Below are 21,537 nucleotides of genomic sequence, written 5' to 3'. Positions count from 1 at the left end.
TTATTGGTTTTCTATTGCTCTCTTAACAGATTACCATAAACGTAAGGCACACACTCCCATTTACTGGCACACGGTTCTCTAGGTCAGAAGCCAGCACCATGAGGCTGGATTTTCTGGTGAAGACCTCACAAGGCTGAAACCAAGGTGTTGGCAGACTGTGTTCCTCCCGGAAGCTCTGTGGAAAATCCGCTTCCAGGTGCATTCAGGGTACTGGCAGAATTCATTTCCTTCTCATGCTTTCCACTTGGGTCCTCCATCTTCAAGCAACAGCTGATTGAGTCCTGCTCACCCTTCTTCTGTCACATCTCTTGACTTTTAAGGACTCATGTGATTATACTGGGCCCACCTGAAGAATCCAGCATAATCTCCCTAGTTTAAGGCCCTCTGATTAGCAACCTTCTGTATCTGCAGAATCCCTTTTGCCATCTAATGTAACCTATTCACAAGTGTGACATCAGAGGGCAAAGGTCATGCGGGCCAAAATTCTACTGACCACAACCTTTATAAAATTACTTAGCACCAAGATGCCATTTAGATAAATGGCCTTAGTGTTTCCCTTGTAAATACAATGATGTCATATATGATCAAAAGAATAAGATACACAGCTTCTCCCTTCTAAAAAAAAATAAGCAAAGGGAAAATTAACAGCACCTTGCCTGATGAAAGCAATGAAAGGGCCAGAGGACAGGTTTGGAGTCTGGAATCTTTTGACCTAACTCAAAAGCAGACTGGAGCTCAGAGTCTGATTCATATCTATTCAATCAACAACTCTTCAATCTAATTCTGTTCAAGGATTTTCTCTTACACGTGAGCAAAATCATTATGAAAAGATTCAAGCATCTCCTAGGCATCTTAGCTAAGCAATAATGAGTAATATAAACAGATTACAATGAGTAATACTGTTGATGTTGAAGCCCAGGCATCACTTTATCAATGGGATATTTTCATTCCCTACGTGTCTTACAGTTTATAAAGCTGAAATGATTTCGAGCATTTTCCCCCGCTTGGTTTGTAATGAAAGGTTAGCATAACAATATGTTCTCCATTCATCAGAATGCTTCCTACTGTTTTCGTAAGCTTGCAATGAAAGAAGCTTGTTTTGAGCTGCGTTTCCAAGAGAGAGTGGGCGGGAAGTAGTTTCTATATTTAAGAATTATTCTGAATACGGCCTGAATTGATAATGAAAATTCAATGGCAAATGGCAAATGAGCTCATTTAAGAATAGTATGCAGTACGTCATGATCATTGGCTGCTATGATATAACATCTATGTAATGATAACTTGCATTAGTATAAAGACTTGAGAGTTTTTCTAGGGGGTAAAAAGGCTGTGTATGATTCACCTTTATATCTCCATAGTACACTGTACACAGTAGGTGTTAACTAAAGATATGTCAAACAGATGATTTCAAAGTACATTTTCACATCCATTTTGATCCTCACCACAGTACTTTGAAGTACCACATGAGGATACTGAGGTGTAAGAATATAAGGGGTTCTTTTTTGCCACCAGCATTGCAGAAGCATGGCTAAATATTTAAATTTTTATATTTTGTATTTAAATATTAGACTGAAACCAAATCCTGGCTCTGCTACTGTATTAGTTTGCTAGAACTGCCATAACAAAATGACACAGACTAGGCAGCTTAAACAACAGAAATTTATTTTCTCAGAGTTCTGGAGGCTAGTAGTCCAAGATCAAGGTTTTAGGAGGGTTGGTTTGTGGTGACTGCTCACTTCCCAGCTTGCAGAGGGCCACCTTTTCTCTGTATCCTCACAAGGTCTTTCCTCAGTACACATGCATGTCTGTGTCCTAATCCCTTCTTCTTAGAAGGACACCAATCATATTGGTTTAGGGCCCACCCATATGACCTTATTTTACCTGAATTATCTCTTTAAAAGCTCTATCTCCAAATACAGTCACATTCTGAGGCACTGGAGATTAGGATTTCACCACATAAATTTGAGGGAGGGGGAACAAAATTCAGCCCATGCCAGAGACTTTACGATAGGAGAATCTTAACTCTGTCAATGTGTTTCCTCCTATTTTTCCACGGAATTTGTGCCATTTTCTTTTTGATTTATTTATATAATCTGGATCTTAATCCTTGATCTCTATGTATTTTCTTCAAGTACTTACTTCATTATGGTGATTTTTTTTATTCTACAGAAGGTTTTAATTTCCATGTACTCAAAATAATCAATATTTTGTTATATAACTCATGTTTTGAGGATTATTTAAGGATTTCCTTTTTCAAGGCTATACACATATCCTCATAATTTCTTCTAATATAATCAAATTTTTATGCTCACATCTTTAATTCATTTGTCTGATATTTGGTGAATGATTTCAAGTAGGACAAAAACAGTATGTTTTTTCCAAATGAACTGTCCCCCAAACATTTCTTGAACTGAGTAATTTTCCCTCTAATATTGTTTTCTATAGACGTGTCCTAACCTTCTCACCTGCGATTCTGTCCTTATACTCCAGTCCATGTTCCATCCCCACCAAACCACTGGGACTGGTCATGACAAGGGCACCAATGACTTCCATGTTACCAAAGGCAGTGGTCACTTCTCTGTTCTCATCCCACTAGACCTTTCAGTATGTTCCACATAAGTCACAGTTGTTTTTGGAGCACTTTCTTTCCTTGGTGTCCACAACCCCACACTTTCTTGGGTTTTGTACAATGTTACTGGCCATACTTTTTTAGTTATTATTGTTGGCTCTAATTCTTTACCCTCATTTTAAACTTTAGAACTGCTCCAAGACTCACTTCAGAGCCCCTCTACTTTTCTATTTATGCCCTCTCTTTATATCACGTCATCTGGTTCCATGTTCTTAAATAATATTGATATGCTCCAAATGCTTAATCTCCATGTCCATCCCTGACCCTTCTCCAGAACTCTAGACTCCTTAGTTTTCTTCCTGCTTGACATCTCCACAATGATATCTAATAAGGATCTTAAACTCAACATGTCTGAATCAAAACTCTTGACTTCCCTTCCCCTAAAGCTTGCTTTGCTACCAGGTTCTCTCATCAACCCTGTTTATCAAACCCAAAATCTAAGATGTCCTCTTGATTCCTCTCCTTAGTGTTCCAAATCCTATTCACCATCCAATTCTTTTAACTCTACCTCAGAAACAGAACTTTTGGTCTCTATATCCCAGCAATGTCCTTCCTAGTCCAAACTACCATTATCTCACCAGTATCTCTTCTAACAAGCCACCTCAAGATCCATTCTCCACAGTAATCCTTGTCTAGTCGTTATCAGATCATCTCATTCCATTGTCAAAACCCTTTAGTTGCCTCACACTGTACTTAGAATAACACTGGAACTCATTACCCAGGCCTACAAAGCTGACGTGGTCTGACTCCCGTTTTCTCCTCCAACTTTATTACTGCTCCTTGAATGTAGAAAAGCTGTTCTCTCACGAGGGACTTTTTTTTTTTAAGTTGCGGTATAACTGACGTACAACATTACATTAGTTTCAGGTGTACAACACAGTGATTCAATATTTGTACATACTGCAAGATGATCACCACAGTAAGTCTCCACACCACACATAGTTATAGAATTTTTTTTCTTGTGATGAGAACTTTTAAGATCTACTCTCTATGCAACTTTCAAATCCACAATACAGTATTATTAACTATAGTCACTGTACTGTACATTACATCCCCATGGCTTGTCTATTTTATAAATGAAAGTGTATACATTTTGACTCCCTCTAGTCATGAGGGACGTTGTATTAATCCTGCACTAATTCAGCTGGCATACCTTCTTCAGTTCTTAGCATGGCTCAAGCTTAAAATCACAACTGTCTCAGATTAAACATTACTTCTGGAAAGATGTCTTTCCTGACTATCTAATGAAACTCCCAGTTTTCCCTATGCGGGTGCCCTATTTTAATACTCTGCAGAACACTAATGATATTTTCTTGTTTACTTTTTCATTTGTCTTCTATCTGTAACCTCTTACTAGAATGCACGTTCTGTAAGAGCACCAATGTATCTTCATCCTGTAAAGAAGTACCTGGCACATAAAAAGTGTTCAATAAATATTTGGGTTCAGTTTTTAAAATTCCAATCAATTCCATTGATATGTCTATTTTTGCACAAATGCCACACTGTTTTTATTACTATAGCTTCAGCAGATATTTTAACATCTAGTAGAGTAAGAACTACCCCACCACACACATTGTCTTTTTCAAAACTGTTTTTTCTAAGGTTGTTAAATATCTATTTTACATAAATTTTAGACTCAGCTTATCATGTTTCATGTTAAACCCTACTGGAATTTTTATTGGTATTGCTTTGAATCTATAAACATTAGTTTGAGGAAAATCGACTTCTATTTAATACTGAGGCTTTCCATTAAAAACGTGGTGTATTTCTTCACTTATTTAAACATTATTTTTGTACCCTTAATTTAGTTTTACAGTCTCCTTTTCATTAATTTTGAAGTTCTTCATGGGTAATTTACAGGTTTTTTAATAACTGTTGGGAATGTATGTTTTTCTACTATACTTGTTAATTTCCAGTGTATAAGACAGCTATTTTATCCATATCTTATTGAGGCCTTTTATATGATCTAATAATTTATAGTTGGCTTTTTTTGTTGTTTTTTTAAAAGAGATGATCAAATTATTTTCATAGGATGCTTCTTCAAGTTTTGTAGATACCATATTGCACTGACTGAGATCTCCAGAAAAATGCTCACTAGCAATATTAATATCAGCATCCCTGTTTTGCTCCATGCTTTTATTGAACCACCATTAACTATGACGTTTGCTCTAAATTTTGGGCAAAAACTATCATATTAAACAGGTTTCCTATGTAGTGTTTCTAAAATTTAAAAAACAGCTCTTTAAGCAATATTTTTAAGAAATCAGCTTTACAATAAGGAAAAAATGAAAACTCCTGAGAGGTTTGGGGGAAATCTTTAATAACAACAATTCCTAACTGTTGAGCTTCCTTTATGAGACAGAGCACTTCACACTTTTGATACTTTATTCCTAACCATCACAGTACTTTTACAGACAGAATATTTTTCACTATTTTAGAAATGAGGAAATCCTGACTCAGAGATTCAAGCAATTTATCATAGGTCACAAAATCTAATAAGTAATTATGCAAGGATTTCTATGCAACTATATCTAGCTCTAGAGCCCACACTCCTCCCACTTTATTCCATATTTAATATGAGATATTAGACCAAGCCTCTCAACACGCCCTAGCAGAAAGAGATAACAAATGTGTACTGGGTTTATGGGTTAATTAATAACCACACCCCCGAAAAATGTCTATCTCCATGTCAATTCAGAAGATTTCAAAGTAAAAAGTCACAGTCTCTATTTACTATAGAGACCCAGCTGTTTGTCACTAACAGTTATACATTTAAAATGAATGGCTTAAATTAAGGTAAAGAGGGCAAAGGCACAGATAACCAAGTTGAGTAGGTCTGTTAATGCAATGAATTACAGAACAGAGATTCAAAAATATCTAAAGAGCTAAAACGTTCAAAACAAGCATGAAAATTCCAAATGGTTAGAGGTAAAGACTAATCCTTAGGTTCAAAAAAATCAAATGCACATAAGTGAGAATAAACAGAGTCCTTGTGAAAAAGATCTACTGGTTTAAACCAAAAGCTAACTGTGTACAGCATGGTTCCCAAGTATACGCAATACGATTTCAATATGCATGGGTATCATTGTAACTGACCATAGCAAGAGATTAATAGCACCACTCTCCATATCTGGAAATACATATTTAGTTATAGAAATTACATTTAGTTTGGCCATAGCCTAGTAAGGATACAAGGCACTACCAGATATTTCTTTCATCAAGTCCAAGATGGAGAAAAATTCAAAGTTAATAAGGAACCCCGAGACTTTCCACGATTGGTGAGATAATTATTGGGGAACAGGAAGTCCATGAAACAATGCACTTCTTGTGGGTTCAACCTCATCAGAATAGAAACAGCCTCCAATTCAAAATAAATCATTATCACATCTTTTGTGTAATCCAAGAGTTTCTATCTGTACTTACTGCCACTCCTGTCTTATAGAGGAGGTAATGCACAGTCTGTGTAACATCGGCAGCGTGCATCAAATTGTGGTAAGGGTTTTTGTGCTTGCTGTATCCTACTTCCAGGGCCTCCACAAATGAGACAAGTGCAGAAATGGGGATCTGAAAGAGAGCGGCAAGGTTAATTAGCTAGTGATTTAGCAGCTTTGAGTGACGATGCAAAAGTCTAAGGTACTCTAGCTGCCTCTTTCTGAAGGCGTAAGATATCATATGAGGACATTAGAACTTTTCTAAGTTAATAAAAGTCACTGAACAAAGTATTGGATAATCTGAAAATCTAACAGGACGTCCCTGGTCCACCCTGCAAATTGTTCTTTGTTCTCCAGTTCAGAGACCCAGGGTAATGACACAGGATCATCTCAAGGACATTGAGGGCAAAAAGGTAGGTGCTCATTTATTTCTCAGGCAAAGGCTCAAGTCTTTATTTCCTGAGAAATAAATGAACACATACTATGCAGCATCTCATTTACTTGTGGGAAAACAGAAGTACACAAAGATCTTAAGCTATAAAATGATTGCAAACAAACACAAGCTGCCGCCTTCTGAAAACTGCACACTTTAGAAGGAGTGATGTGTACACTGGACAGGTGAGAAAAAAAACCCATAACACAAGTGATAGTCTGTTCTATAACAGAAACAAGTTGTGTTCTTGTGTTTATTACTTGGCAACTTATTATTGGTGCCTTGCAATTTGGAAAAATACTTCCAGTTATCCTAGCCGCTTTCTGTCTCAAATATGTATAACACACACCTTCGTTTCCTATTTGGCAGAAAGTGAGCAAGTGCAGAATGCCTGTACAAAATAAGGAGACTCGGAAGACATTCATTGTATAGTTTTCTGGATCAATTCCTTGGTTTGGGGTAAATTATCAATTACAAGACTGGGGGAAAAGGAGAGAGTGTATGTTCCAGGAGACTAGAAATCACATTCATAAGAAAAAATGAGGGAAATACTACTAGAGTGCTTCATGAGAACCCATACTATGTCTCCCTTGGGCCCATTGTTCCATATTTACTATCTGTGGATTTTTAAAATTTAAATATAGCCTTTTAGATGTGAGAGATTAATTCATTATCATTTTAAAAAATGAAGATCCAATGAACCTCGGTTCTTTGGGCTGTTCTTTGGAGATCTATGAGCCACTGAAATGCTACGCAAAGGTGTGTGCAGGTGCACGGGAACTTTCTTCTGAGGTCTTGAGGAGCCATCAGATCTTCAAGCAGGTTTCTGATGCAAAAGAAATTAAGGACCATGGCCATAACATGCTTATGGCTATGTAAGAAAGATATCCTGAAATATGCAGTCCTTAGGAAAGTGATAAAGAATCATGCTGCCCAGAGAAATCAATATGTCATACAGAAAAAGACCTGCATTTTACAGAGACTCATCCACGTGATGAGAGAAATGTAATTGGCGTGATATGACAGACGCCAGCAGATGATGCTCAAGTTCCCTGGAGAGCCGGACGCCACCTCCAGAGTCTGTGGAATTAGAAGGCCGAGGAGGTGGAACACTGGAATCGATTCATGCTCTTTACTTAAAGGTGAGGAATTAATTTGAAGCATGAATGGCTGGGAAATACCAATGATCTGTCACAGACGATAACTGAGAATATCTGTGTGAATTTGAGCCAAGTGGCCGAAAGAGAAGTTTTTGGAGATAACAGACGTGCACTCTGTCTCCATTCCTGTCTCCTTGCTGGTGGTGGTCATTAGCACACGAAGTCTCGCTGAAATGAGATCTGTGGGCAGAGCTGGCAGGGGAGCTCTGCTGGTTCAGGCTTCCAGCCATACTTCTAGGACGACTGGGATCTAAATGGGCAGCTCCAGCCTCTCCCCTGCTGATGAGCCCACCAGACAAGGGAGTAATGAAAAGTTCCCACCACAGAGGAGCTCACGGCAGTGGCTGTCCAGATGATGCTTCCCAAGTCACCCCAGAGAGTTTTCAGTCTACATTAAAAGGGTCCTCTTGGTTTTAGCCCCCAAATCATGCAAGTATGGACAAATGTGTGCAGTTCTTTTTTTTTTAATTAGACACTGACCTTGAAACGGCTGATCAGATCATAGCGTGTGAGTAATTCATAGAAAATGAACTTCAGTGCATGATCCCCGCTCGCTTCATTGAGGGAAAAGACATCGAAGGACCACTTGTCCACATCCTACAGGAGAGGATGGAGAGAAATAATCCATTAGTTGGTAGCCACTTACACAGCTACTAATCTCCCTACTTTGGAGTTAGCCCACAGCACTCACCTGGGTATTCACAGCCTAAGACTCTAATACCCTTTCCACTCTCAAACTGTTTCCAATATGGCAGTCCTAAATAGCATTTACTGATAAAATATTCAATAGTTTTATTAGTAATAACAATAGCTATAAGTTATTGGGTACCTACCATTCTGATCAGTGATAAACATGTAATCTTTCCTGAAGACAACTCTAAGTGGTAGGTATGATCGGTCACATCTTACAGATGAGAAAACTGAGAAGTTACTTAATTTCCCTAAGACCCATGGCAAGCAAGTGCTAAGGACAAAACATGAACACATGTTCAACTGATGCCTAAACTCAGGCTCTTTCCATTAACCTTCTACTATCTCTGCCGAATTCCAAAATTTTAATTGATTTCACAATAACCTAGGCTGTTCCCTACTCTAAACTTCTCCCAAGCCCCATGATACTATCTACTGACTTCCTCTTAGTCTACCATTGAGAATACTAACCCACTTAAAAGTGTTCAGAAACATGCATATAGATCACAAAATAATGTGTCACCTCAACAATCCAAACTGCTGAGCTGAAACCGAGGAGAGAGCCCTCATTTCACGGGATGGAAAAACGCTACCACTTCTGGAGTCACTAATCTGGGAACTGAGCCCTCAAATCTGTAAGTCACTTTACTGAAAAAGTAAAACTAAGAGCTAAGCTGAACACACTCCTCACACACTGCTCCTGAAGTTCAAAGCCTTATTTGTCCATAAATAGCGACTCCAAAACACTGTCTGATGTGTCTTTGACTTATAACTAGCTACTTGTGGGTGTTATGAACAAAGATGTGTTTAAGCAATAGTCATTTGGTTTCTCAGTGTACCAAGAGTCTCCCTTTCAGTGGTTAAGAAAAGTGTGCTGCCATGAGTGTGACAATAAGGACCCATATGAGACTACGTGTCAGATGGTCCCCTGGAAGAGACCTTGGCTCTCAGGAACTGCTGGATCCAGTGACTCCCACCTCAGCCCTCACTGCATTCCAACATCATCTATCCATCCCAATCCTGTCCCTCTCCAAATATCCCAACCATCAAGATCACCCCAAGACCATGAACAGTCTCTCTCATGGATGCCAGGGTATATAGGTGAAACCAAACATTTCCAAAAGGGTTTCAAATAGATTATTTCAGTTCACACTTGGTGGTAACCTCACCTCAGCCTTCAATAATTTCTCCTCCATTATAATAACTAAAGAAATAGCTACAAGTATTAAGGACATTTTCTGTGCCAGGCACAGTGGGAAGTGTTGATAAACATTTGCAAACCCTCACAGCTCTAGAAACGGGTATCACTTTCACCAGTTTCACAGATGGCAACCTCAGAGAGATGAAGTGTCTAATGCCAACTGGTAGCAGAACCACGTAATAACCCCACTGACACCCCTTGGTGATACCATTACTGACAAATGACATTGTAAACTCAATGAATACATGCTGTGACCCAAGCCTCATGCCCTAAATACCCCAATAGGGCCTAGGCCATAGACAGTGGGGTCATTTAAGATTAATCCAACACCTAAAGCTTCATCTTGGCTACTGTAATTGGCATTGTCATGACAGCCACTGTCTAGCCAATAGTCCTAAAGAAAAGTCCACTGACAACTCAGTAGACAGGAAAACCCTTTGTCATATCTGACAATTTTTAATCCTCTTCACTGGAATGAATGAAAAAGAGAAAAGCTCTCTAACACTGGAAATCAAGAGATTATCATAGTAAAAAGTCAAGATTTATCTGAATATTAAGTCTTAGAGAAACAGAAGGATGAGTAACTACAGACAATGAGATAGACTTTCACTCCAGCCCCTCATTTTTGAGAAGGCCTAGCTGTGATTCTCAAATTTCAGTGTTCTTTAGGACCACCTGGGGTACTCAGAAAAAAATGCCGATAATCTGGTGGAGGGCTCTGCAGAATCCTGGCTTGTGGCCTGGAATCTGCATTTTAACAAGCACCTTAAACCATTCTTCCTTTCTTAGCAAATTTGGCCCAAGCACCATTCCTGTGGAAACACTGCATGAATTTCCTATTAGTCTAAAGTGAAGAAAGCCTGAACCTCCTCATTTCCTCTTTAAACCTGGAGTCTGTCCAGAGTGTCTCTTCCTGAGTCACACAACAGATGCCCTTCTAAAGAACAGCACAATTCTACATTTCCAATAACCCCACCTTAGAAGGTTAGAGATAAAACACCCCAAATTAGAAGTGAGTATTCATTGCATGGAAGCAAATAAAAAGAACAAAACTGCAACATATTTAAAATTTAGGAATTGGTGGTGGTGAAGTATTCTCTTTACTTAAATGTTATTTTATGCCATGTTCTTACATTAATCACAAAGGTTAACATGACAGTAGCATGATGATTATTTTATTGACTTGTATTCTCTCAGGCTTTAGGGAAATTTTCTGTAATAGAAGAAAACGATAGTGATTCCATATAAATTGCTGGCACTGGAGTGAAAATAACCTTTTTCTAACAGGCACTACATAAAAAAAGAATCTACGTCATATCTCCAATTCACCTCCAATCCACTGAAAATAAAACTGGAGTCTAGGGATGCAGAAAAATATTACATTGTAAAACGGTCTTGAACTTCTGCAGTAAACAGAACATACAACCAAGAGAAACGACAGATTTAGCCTTCTGTACCTATCAGCAATAGTGTGGAGAAGGATAGCAATTCAGAGCGTTAGTATTTACTTTTTGTCTGAATCATCAAGGTAACATTCCCCTCAGAAAGACAACATGTGTGCCTCTGAGAATTACTTTTCCCTAAGCATAAAACAACAATTCATGCACATCACAGGTTGTTCCACATTTCTTCAATTATTCTGCATAGAAAAGATGCTCTAATTTGGAAGAAATATTTTCATAAATTTCTTAGTACTGGTATAACCACCTGTATTTATGTTCATGATAAAGGAAGAAATTAAGGATAAAAGATGCTTTTAGGGCTTCCCTGGTGGCTCAGTGGTTGAGAGTCCACCTGCCGATGCAGGGGACACGGGTTCGTGCCCCGGTCCAGGAAGACCCCACATGCTGCGGAGCAGCTAGGCCCGTGAGCAATGGCCACTGAGCCTGCGTGTCTGGAGCCTGTGCTCTGCAACGGGAGAGGCCACAGCAGTGAGAGGCCCGCGTACCGAAAAAAAAAAAAAAAAAAGATGCTTTTAATGTTCCCAAGATTTTCATTGAATGTTTCCGGTTCAATTATGAAAATCAATGTAACTTCATAGTGGGTGTTATGAAACATCAAATCTCATGAAGTGACTTCACAGATTAAATGGGAAACATTGCTGTAAATTACACAATAATTTATTCAGCATTAGAGTGGGGGTTGAAGAAGAGGGAGAGAAAACATGTGTCTTCTTGCTGTTTCCTTCCTGAGCATCCTACCTGTCCTAGATCAGGGGTCTCCAACCCCCAGCCTCTGACTGGTACCAGTCTGCGTCTTGTTAGGAACCAGGCCGCACAGCAGGAGTTGAGCAGCAGGAAAGCGAGCGAAGCTTCATCTGCCGCTCCCCGTAGCTCTCCATCGCTCGCATTACCAGCCTCCCCACCCTACCCCCCGTCCGTGTAAAAATGTCTTCCATGAAACTGGTCCCTGGTGCCAAAAAGTTTGGGGACTGCTGTGCTAGATGACTTAAGAAGAAACATAAAATGGAGAACTGAGGATCTGAATATATAGGGTCTCCCAAATTCAGCTAGTGAATGTCTCCGAGTCAAGAGAAAGGGACTATGAAATATAAAAGCAAAATGACCCTCAAGGGCCCTCTCTAGACATTAAATTGATCAAGAAGCACTCCCACCTCTGATTCTGTGAAAAGGGAATTTAAATTATCTTCTGAAAATTTCATCAGGAATGCACTTTTCAGGTTTCAGAGAAAGACTAAAATAGCTTTAAGAAGAGTTGGAATGCTGGGATGCCCCTGAGCAAGTTGACACAACTCCCTGTGTAGGCACCAGGCAATGTCAACCAGTTCTGTGGTCCTGAACCTTAGCACGGCCCCTCCTTCAAATCCAGAAGTCAAATCAGCTTCAGCACAGCTGGGATATCCTTAGACCAATGGGTCTGAATGAACACACTTCTACAGGAATACATCTACTTGGGGGCTCTCAGAGCTACTCTATACAATTCCAAGAGCTTGTCTGATTGGGAGTCATCTTGCAGTATTTAGCCCCTTTAAACTCAAGCATCTGTGTGACTTCCCATGGAACTTCTGGGCTCAGTGAGGGGCTTGGGAAAACAGTAGGATATATGAAGAGGACAAGGTCTCTGGAGGACATACTTTCATACAGTAATATGTTACTGAGAGCTTAGCTTACTATGTGCCTGGAACTCTGGTATCAAACCTCAGTTCTGTCTCTGTGTCTTTTTTTTTTTTTAGTCTCACTGAGTCTTAGTTTCTTCATCTATAAAATGGATATAGAGCAGGTAAGCAGATAATGGTAGAATTATAATCACCAAAGATCCTCTTAATGTTGAATATTTATAACCAGTACAAATTTTATCTCCTACGGCCAAAGTCAGACTGAGTCTCATAACGCCAGATCGCTATACAGATCACTAAACCACTCCAAGAGAGCAGAAAGAAATGAAACCAAACAGAGTTCAATTTTTTAAAAATTTGGCAGTACAAAGGCTGAAAAGATAGTGATACTGTTAGAACGAATAGCAAAAAGATAATGAAGGAAAAAAGTCAGGAATGACTAGGAAAACTGTAAATAGAATTGTAAACGAAAATTTCTTATTTTCTAACAAGAAATTTAACTGTACTTTTTATAAGGTACCTTGAACATTGTAAGACCTTTTCCTTGGTATTACCTTTAATGCTTCAATAACAGCTGGTGGGTAGCTCAGTCCAACCATGTTTGATGTTCGTCTATACATTCTGGCAAAGTCAGAAGGGAAAAATGCAATATTATGTCTTACAAAGAAGAATTAGCAGGCCACAGACTTATACCAGTATTGACAATTAACAAGAAGTCATGTCATCTGATGGACCCACGGAACCTAAAATTTCTTTTATAACCTTTTTCATAGTCATTCAAGTGGCCTATGAAATGAAATGAAAGCAATCCCAAACATGTACAGCATTGGAAATAAAAAAAATTAAGTCTATGTGCCCCAAATTGGAAATTAAATTATTAAAATGGGTCTCCTGTTCTGCTGGAAGTGAATTACAGTATAGCACGGACAGTATGTAGTGTAGTACTTTAACCTGAAAAAGAACTCCTATGGGCAACCTATTTAGAAGAGCTTGTTCTTTAGAACTGTCAAAAACTAGAGAGAACTTCGAGCTGACCATGGCATTTCTAAAATGTGTAATTGTGTGATAAGGGTTGTAGGAAGAATAAATCGATTTCTGGAATCCATTTCTGGGGAAGGGGGGCCATTTAATTTCAGAGAGCAAAGTGACTTACAAAATTGGAAAGTGTCATGGGGAACTCAAACACCTTGAATGAACTCTTCCCTTGCTCAATACCCTCAACAAAGCATCCCTGACTTGTTCCAAATGTAGGCATCATCCACATGTGTCAAATGACGACGGATGAGACGTCCTTCTTTAAACATTAGAGACTCAACTCAAACTAAATCTTCTCTAGTTAACATTAACAAAAAGAATTCAAAGCAAAGGCAAAAGCTTGTCCTAACGATGCTGCGGAGATATGTTTTTGCCATCTCTCATTCAAGACTGTCTGTTTCCACCCAGAATTTTCAGCATTTATAAAGATACCAAAACTACATCAAAGCAAAGCCTTTGGTTGTTAGAAACTGGTGTCCCTTTTGCTGCTTTGGTCACTGAATGACAGCCATCTTTACCTCTCCACAAATATCCCAGCTTGCACTGCGTGGACGATGCTCTTGAACCGCGGCTTCTCCTCGCTCCTTCTGAGTATCATCCCCATCTGCCGTGTAAAGGTGGAGGCCAGCCAGTCTCGGACCTCAGAAGGCACCGCATCTGACTGAATGTCACTGAGCTCATCCTCCGTATCCAGGAGTCTCCTGAACCCAAGAAACAGAACCAGGACACAGATTAAATCTGAATTTAGAGCTCTCTGTTCAAAGCAGCTGTTCCTACTCTCCACCCTACCTGCATACACAGGTGCAAAGAAACCAAAATAAATTGGCCACAAAAAAATCCAGCACCTTTTAGACAAGGCTTGTGAAAGCCCACCCTTTGTGGGCTGGACAAAGGAACAAAGGAATCAGAGAAAGTCAAAGATACTTTATCTCAGGCTTCGTAGGTCTGAGACACATTGCACTCAGGAGCACCCAGTATCTTTATTCCTAGATGATTTGTGGAATTTGAATGGAATCTAAACCTTCCATTTTAAAATGCATTCACCAGGAGGTTTATTTCATAGATGGCCATGTGGCATTATTTTGTCTTAAAAATAATGGCACTTAAAAACTATAGACAACAATACTGTATTATAAACTTCACACTTGCTAAGAGCCTAGATCTTAATAGTTCCCATCACAAAAAATAATAATTAGGTGTTAGTTAACGCTACAGTAGTAATCATATTGTAATATATAAATATATCAAGTCAACACACTGTACACCTTAAACTTATACGGTGTTACATGTCAATTACATCTCAATAAAAATAAATTTTAAAAAAGAAAAAGAAAGATTTTGCAGAGTATTATCCAAATCACATCAACCCAGTCCTCTGAAGTAATGAACCCAAATAATATCAACTGCTATTCTCTCTAGTTTGTTAGGACATTACAGAAACTTAAATGTCTAAATTTAAGCAAAATTTCCAAAACAATGTAGTTCTTTATTTGAGCACAGTGATTTAAGTCATCTGTCAGGTGTGCTCAGCAGATTTTTCAAATGTGTTCATAGGTCAGGCTAGAACAGAAGTAGTAATAAATTACAATAAAACTTTGAATATTGTATTTTATACTTATACTAAGCACTACTAAAAATAAGCAGTAAAAACAGGTGTCAATGGAAAATTTTGTTTTGTTTTTTTTCTCTTTAGACCCATCAATTGAGAGGTAGGGGAGAAAAATGTAACATCTGGGAAAAAACTACGGTATCAAATTTCCTTAAATTAGGAACCAAGCATATCATCGAAAACCAAGCCACACGATTCTTAGATTACTGTGAAATCTTTTTGGATTGGAATTTGGCATAGCAAAGTAATACAACACAAATACTAACAGAGAAGCTTGTCTGAAGTAGAAAAAAGAAGAAAAGCCTTTCATGTTTACCATTTCCACATTTTTCTGAAGAAAAGCAATTTTGTTACTTTCAAATTCATTTTACAATAGTAACCGGAAGTGCTTTAGTATTTACGGATAATTCAAGTGGAGAGGGTCTGCTAAGTAAATCAATAACAAACCTAAGGATTAAGGGAGGAATACTGGGTGTTTAAGAGAACAAATGTTTCTCCATCCCTTCAGGAGCTTCCATTTACAGATAGATAACGTGAATTAAAACATGAACATAATTTTTAGGTTGAGATGAATAATATTCAATAATTCCAGTTGAACTTTACATTTGATTAAAAATCTGGCAAGATTTTTTAAAATCACTTTTTTTCCTCTTACATTTTCTTACTTCACTGTCATAATGGGCATGTGAGAGGTAAGTTCTATTAGCTCCTTTTTATAAATGAGCAGGTACAGAGGATGTGTGATATCCAAATCTACCCCATTTGTTTGTGAAAACTAAAGCTCCAAGACCAATAATTTGAATGCTACCTCCTACATGCCATGGTGGACATTTCAGAAAAGCCATATAACAGAAAATTTGTATTACCACATCAACTTGTCATTTTAGCTTACCTGGTTTCATCAATGTATACGGATTCAAGCACTGTGGCTGCATATTCCAAATTCTTCTTAAGATCTACCACGGAAGCCTCCCCTCTTTCTAATTGTTTGACCAAAGACCGTAACCTGGGGGGAAAAGACATGATTCAGTTAGAATAGAGGAAAAATAATTAGAGGAAGCCAAAGATAATCCTACAATTAGAGGGACACAGTTTACAGCCATTAAATATTTTTATTTATCCCAATATATCTGAAAGGAAAATATAAATCTAATGATGGAACTGACCAGTATTTCTCAAAGAAGCAAGTTATAAAATAAATACACACATTTTTCCACTCTAAATGATTTAAAGAACAAAAATATTCTCATCTACCAGCACTGCCCCCAACACTTTCTAACTACCTTTTTATCTTGCTAAGAGTTTCCTAAATTATCAGTGATTTTGCTTCTCTTCTGATTTTCATATTTTTTGGTCCTAACTGTATGTAGTAAAGCACGACCAACAACAACATCACCAAACACTGCTTGAGATCCTGCTATGTTGCAGGTACTTTGTTCAGCTGTGACCATAGAGAATAGCAGTCCCATGGCCCACACATGTTCCAAGACAGATGACGAGACTTAGACCACCAAAATAACCACAGAGGGCTCCATAAGGAATACATGAAGGCAAACTTTTACTGGACAGGAAGAATTCCTCTAGGAGCAGATAAATACCCTAGTTTTGTTTTTTGTTTTTTTTAAGGAGGATGGATGACAAACCAAGGTACTCAGGACAAGACCTTTCCCACTGCTAGTCAAGAGTTCCAGACAGTAAAAGAGAAACAATAAAACATGCTCTCCTCTTATGTATATGAACACTATCCCCACAGAGAAGGACTCAGTACATATGAGAACAATAAAATGCCAACAGATTATCAAAGACCAGCAACTGGGAACACTGTAAATACCACAGAGATATGGAGATTGGACAACTCTTCAGGCTCTCTGACAGCCAGCAAAGAACAGAAACTTTGAGGACAACCTTCGGTTTGAATTGTAAATCACATAGTATTAGCTCTGCAATCCCAGGCAATAGCTGAATGTCAGCTATAAAATGAAGACGCAACCACCAAATTTCCTAGGTTGATATAAAGATTCAATCAAATTGATATTGATGTAGTCACATTAACCATGTGACCTACGATTGGTAATTTTTTTCAGCTTTACTGAATATAATTGATATATAACATTGTGTCCTTATACAACATGATGATTTGATACAAATATATGTTGCAAAATGACTACCACATAAGGCTAGTTAATACAGCCAAAACCTCATAAATTTAATTTCTTTTCCTGGTGAGAACATTTAGGATTTACTATTCTAGCAACTTTCGTATACAATACTTAAAACCAGTACTTGCTAACTATAACCACCAGGTTGTACATTAGATCCCCAGAATTCATTTATCTTACAACTGTAAGTCTATACTCTGAACAACTTCCCCCATTTCCCCGTTGTTTTTTTAAAAGGCATTTGTTATCATTATTGTCATTGTTGTTATTCAGTGACCTTGGTCATCAGAGGTAACCAGAGAGAAACATGCTATCAGGATACTTAAGATTATTATCAAGTCTCCATTTCCCAAGGGTGCTCCCACTTTCCTGACTTCAAAATATCCTCAGATTTGCATTTATAAGAGAGCACAGGTCAACATCTCTGCAAGGCATAAACTATTCCCCTCCAGGTCTACATGAAAATGATCAACAATAAGGAAAGAGGAAAAACTCAGGATCACCCTTAAAAAGTAGGCAAGAGGGTTAGCCATACAAAATAAATTCCCAGGAATTTCAGTGACGTAAAATACAGAGGAAATTAGACTGAGGGTAGTGGCTACCTGACTTGTGAACCTCCAACATGCAAAAGGGAAATATGCAAAGGAAATCAGCAGAGGCATCTGCAGGCTTGGAGGTGAGGGTTAGCCTGTGGATCCCATTAGCAGCACTAGGAAGTGTTCTGGTTTCAAAGGCAGTGCGAGACAGGGAGTTGGCATGGAAGGGTTTATCAAGTCCCTCACACACAGTGGACAGCCAGCCTGCCAAACAATGGGGAGACTGCAGAAGCAAGCCCTGAGAGTTGTTCCAAATAAGAAATGGAAGCTCTTTAGCAAAACACATTCCTGGCTAAGTCTGCCTCCAATTCTGACTCTCACCTCCAGAAGCCCAACTACCCCCAGCCTGTTTTGACTCTCCACTGGCAAGGAAAAATGAGGGTAAGTTTAAACTTCCTAAAAATGTTCTCCCTTGATTTGGGGCTTAAAGATTCTACCAGGAATTGACATGAATCCCTAATAGGACCCATCTCAGCTCTCAAAACCTGAGAGGAGAACACAAAACATAAAAAATGATGACGGAAACTACAAGACTAACAGAAGTAAGAACCAGATGATTCTATCTTCCTACAAAAGGGAAATAAGAAATAAACAAACAGAAGCAGCTTTAATCAAATAAGTTTTCCTAGACTGAAGAAAAACCTTTATAAGCAGATGAAAAGGGATCAAATAAACCAGAAAAAGAAATCCAACATATGCAGTTGTAATTTTTTATCTCCAAGAATTTTTAAAAAAGGCGAAAACTGTTGAGAAAAAAATATATTATGTACAAAGTAACAAAAATTCAAGCTGGCCATAAGACTTCAACCATGCCAAATATCAAAAAGCAATTTAATAACAACACCAATTTTTGACAATAATATGGTATAATTCAAGATATCTATATCTACCTATGTATACTAGGACTGCCATGTATATGTGAAGCCAACAAATACATTCTCAGTTGTGGACAAGCTCAAAATTTCATCATTAATATGCTTTTCCAGAAAATAAAAACAAAAACAAAAAAACTTTAAGGCCAACTGTGGGACAGTGATCTTTCAAGGAGGATAGATTCATGAATCTCCAATTAAAGTGACTCATGACCAGAGGAGCTTCAAGATGGCAGAAGAGTAAAAGGCGGAGATCACCTTCCTCCCCACAAATACATCAGAAATACATCTACATGTGGAACAGCTCCTACAGAACACCTACTGAACGCTGGCAGAAGACCTCAGACCTCCCAAAAGGCAAGAAACTCCCCACGTACCTGGGTACGGCGAAAGAAAAAAGAATAAACAGAGACCAAAGAATAGGGACGGGACCTGCACCAGTGGGAGGGAGTCGTGAAGGAGGAAAGGTTTGCACACACTAGGAAGGCCCTTCGTGGGCGGAGACTGCGGGTGGCGGAGGGGGGAAGCTTCGGAGCCGCGCCGCAGAGGAGAGCTCAGCCACAGGGGTGCAGAGGGGAAAGCGGAGAGATTCCCACACAGAGGATCAGGGCCGACCAGCACTCACCAGCCTGAGAGGCTTGTCTGCTCACCCGCCGGGGCGGGCGGGGCTGGGAGCTGCGGCTCGGGCTCCGGTCGGCAGGGAGAGGACTGGGGTTGGCTGTGTGAACATAGCCTGAAGGGGCTAGTGCGCCACGGCTGGCCGGGAGGGATTCCGGGGAAAAGTCTGGAGCTGCCAAAGAGGCAAGAGACTTTTTCTTCCCTCTTTGTTTCCTGGTGCGCGAGGAGAGAGGGATTAAGAGCACCGCTTAAAGGAGCTCCAGAGACGGGCGCAAGCCGCGGCTACCAGCGCGGATCCCAGAGACGGGCGTGAGATGCTAAGGCTGCTCCTGCCGCCACCAAGAAGCCTGTGTGCGAGCACAGGTCACTCTCCACACCTCCCTTCCGGGGAGCCTGTGCAGCCCGCCACTGCCAGGGTTCCGGGATCCAGGGACAACTTCCCCGGGAGAACGCACAGCGTGCCTTAGGCTGGTGCAAAGTCACACCGGCCTCTGCCGCGCAGGCTCGCCTCGCATCCGTACCCCTCCCTTCCCCTGGCCTGAGTGAGACAGAGCCCCCAAGTCAGCGGCTCCTTTAACCCCGTCCTGTCTGAGCGAAGAACAGACGCCCTCAGGCGACCTACACGCAGAAATAGGGCCAAATCCAAAGCTGAACCCCGGGAGCTGTGCAAACAAAGAAGAGAAAGGGAAATCTCTCCCAGCAGCCTCAGGAGCAGCGGATTAAATCTCCACAGTCAACTTGATGTACCCTGCATCTCTGGAATACCTGAATAGACAATGAATCATCCCAAATTGAGGAGGTGGACTTTGGGAGCAACAATATATATATATATTTCCCTACTTCTCTTTTTGTGAGTGTGTATGTGTATGCTTCTGTGTGTGATTTTGTCTGTATAGCTTTGCTTTTACCATTTGTCCTAGGGTTCTGTCTGTCCATTTTTTTTTTACTTAAAAAAATTTTTTTCTTAATAATTATTTTTTATTTTAATAACTTTATTTTACTTTATTTTATTTTACCTTCTTCTTTCCTTCCTTCCTTCCTTCCTCTTTCTCTCTCTCTCTCTCTCTTTCTTTCTTTCTTTTCTTTCTTCTCTCCCTTTCATTCTGAGCCATATGGAGGACACGTTCTTAGTGCTCCAGCCAGGCATCAGGGCTGTGGCACTGAGGTGGGAGAGCCAAGTTCAGGATACTGGTCCACAAGAGACCTCCCAGCTCCATGTAATATCAAACGGTGAAAATCTCCCAGAGATCTCCATCTCAACGCCAAGACCCAGCTCCACTCAACGACCAGCAAGCTATAGTGCAGGACACCCTGTGCCAAACAACTAGCAAGACAGGAACACAACCCCATCCATGAGCACAGAGGCTGCGTAAAATCATAATAAGGCCACAGACACCGAAAAAACACCACCAGACGTAGACCTGCCCACCAGAAAGACAAGACCCAGCCTCATCCACCAGAACACAGGCACTAGTCCCCTCCACCAGTAAGCCTACACAACCCACTGAACCAACCTTGGCCACTGGGGACAGACACCAAAAACAACGGGAACTACGAACCTGCAGCCTGCAAAAAGGAGACCCCAAACACAGTAAGATAAGCAAAATGAGAAGACAGAAAAACACACAGCAGATGAAGGAGCAAGATAAAAACCCACCAGACCTAACAAATAAAGAGGAAATAGGCAGTCTACCTGAAAAAGAATTCAGAATAATGATAATAAAGATGATCCAAAATCTTGGAAATAGAGTAGACAAAAATGCAAGAAACATTTAACAAGGACCTAGAAGAACTAAAGATGAAACAAACAATGATGAAGAACACAATAAATGAAATTAAAAATGCTCTAGATGGGATCAATAGCAGAATAACTGAGGTAGAAGAACGGATAAGTGACCTGGAAGATAAAATAGTGGAAATAACTACTGCAGAGCAGAATAAAGAAAAAAGAATGAAAAGAATTGAGAACAGTCTCAGAGACCTCTGGGACAACATCAGATACACCAACATTCGAATTATAGGGGTCCC

The 21,537-nt window shown here is 39.6% G+C and overlaps 1 protein-coding gene across 9 annotated transcripts in view; it reads right to left on the bottom strand.

Moving 5' to 3' along the window:
• The window catches only part of PDE1C (phosphodiesterase 1C), a 554,383-nt gene that overhangs the window by 96,086 nt on the left and 436,760 nt on the right, over positions 1–21,537 (bottom strand). For all 9 annotated transcript variants that reach the window (XR_009565283.1, XM_060305447.1, XM_060305446.1 and 6 more), the window contains 5 exons: positions 16,157–16,270; positions 14,174–14,356; positions 13,175–13,241; positions 8,134–8,250; positions 6,053–6,193 (listed from right to left, as the gene is read on the bottom strand). Coding sequence is in view for 8 of the 9 variants with exons in the window: in XM_060305447.1 (XP_060161430.1) it covers positions 6,053–6,193; positions 8,134–8,250; positions 13,175–13,241; positions 14,174–14,356; positions 16,157–16,270 (622 nt within the window). In the remaining variant the exon portion in view is untranslated. The remainder of the gene's footprint in view (positions 1–6,052; positions 6,194–8,133; positions 8,251–13,174; positions 13,242–14,173; positions 14,357–16,156; positions 16,271–21,537) is intronic.

This window comes from Globicephala melas, chromosome 9, assembly GCF_963455315.2.
Source record: "Globicephala melas chromosome 9, mGloMel1.2, whole genome shotgun sequence".
NCBI classification, from domain to species: domain Eukaryota; kingdom Metazoa; phylum Chordata; class Mammalia; order Artiodactyla; family Delphinidae; genus Globicephala; species Globicephala melas.
Note: the sequence above shows the minus strand (reverse complement) of the source record. Positions and strands in the feature narration are given on the sequence as shown.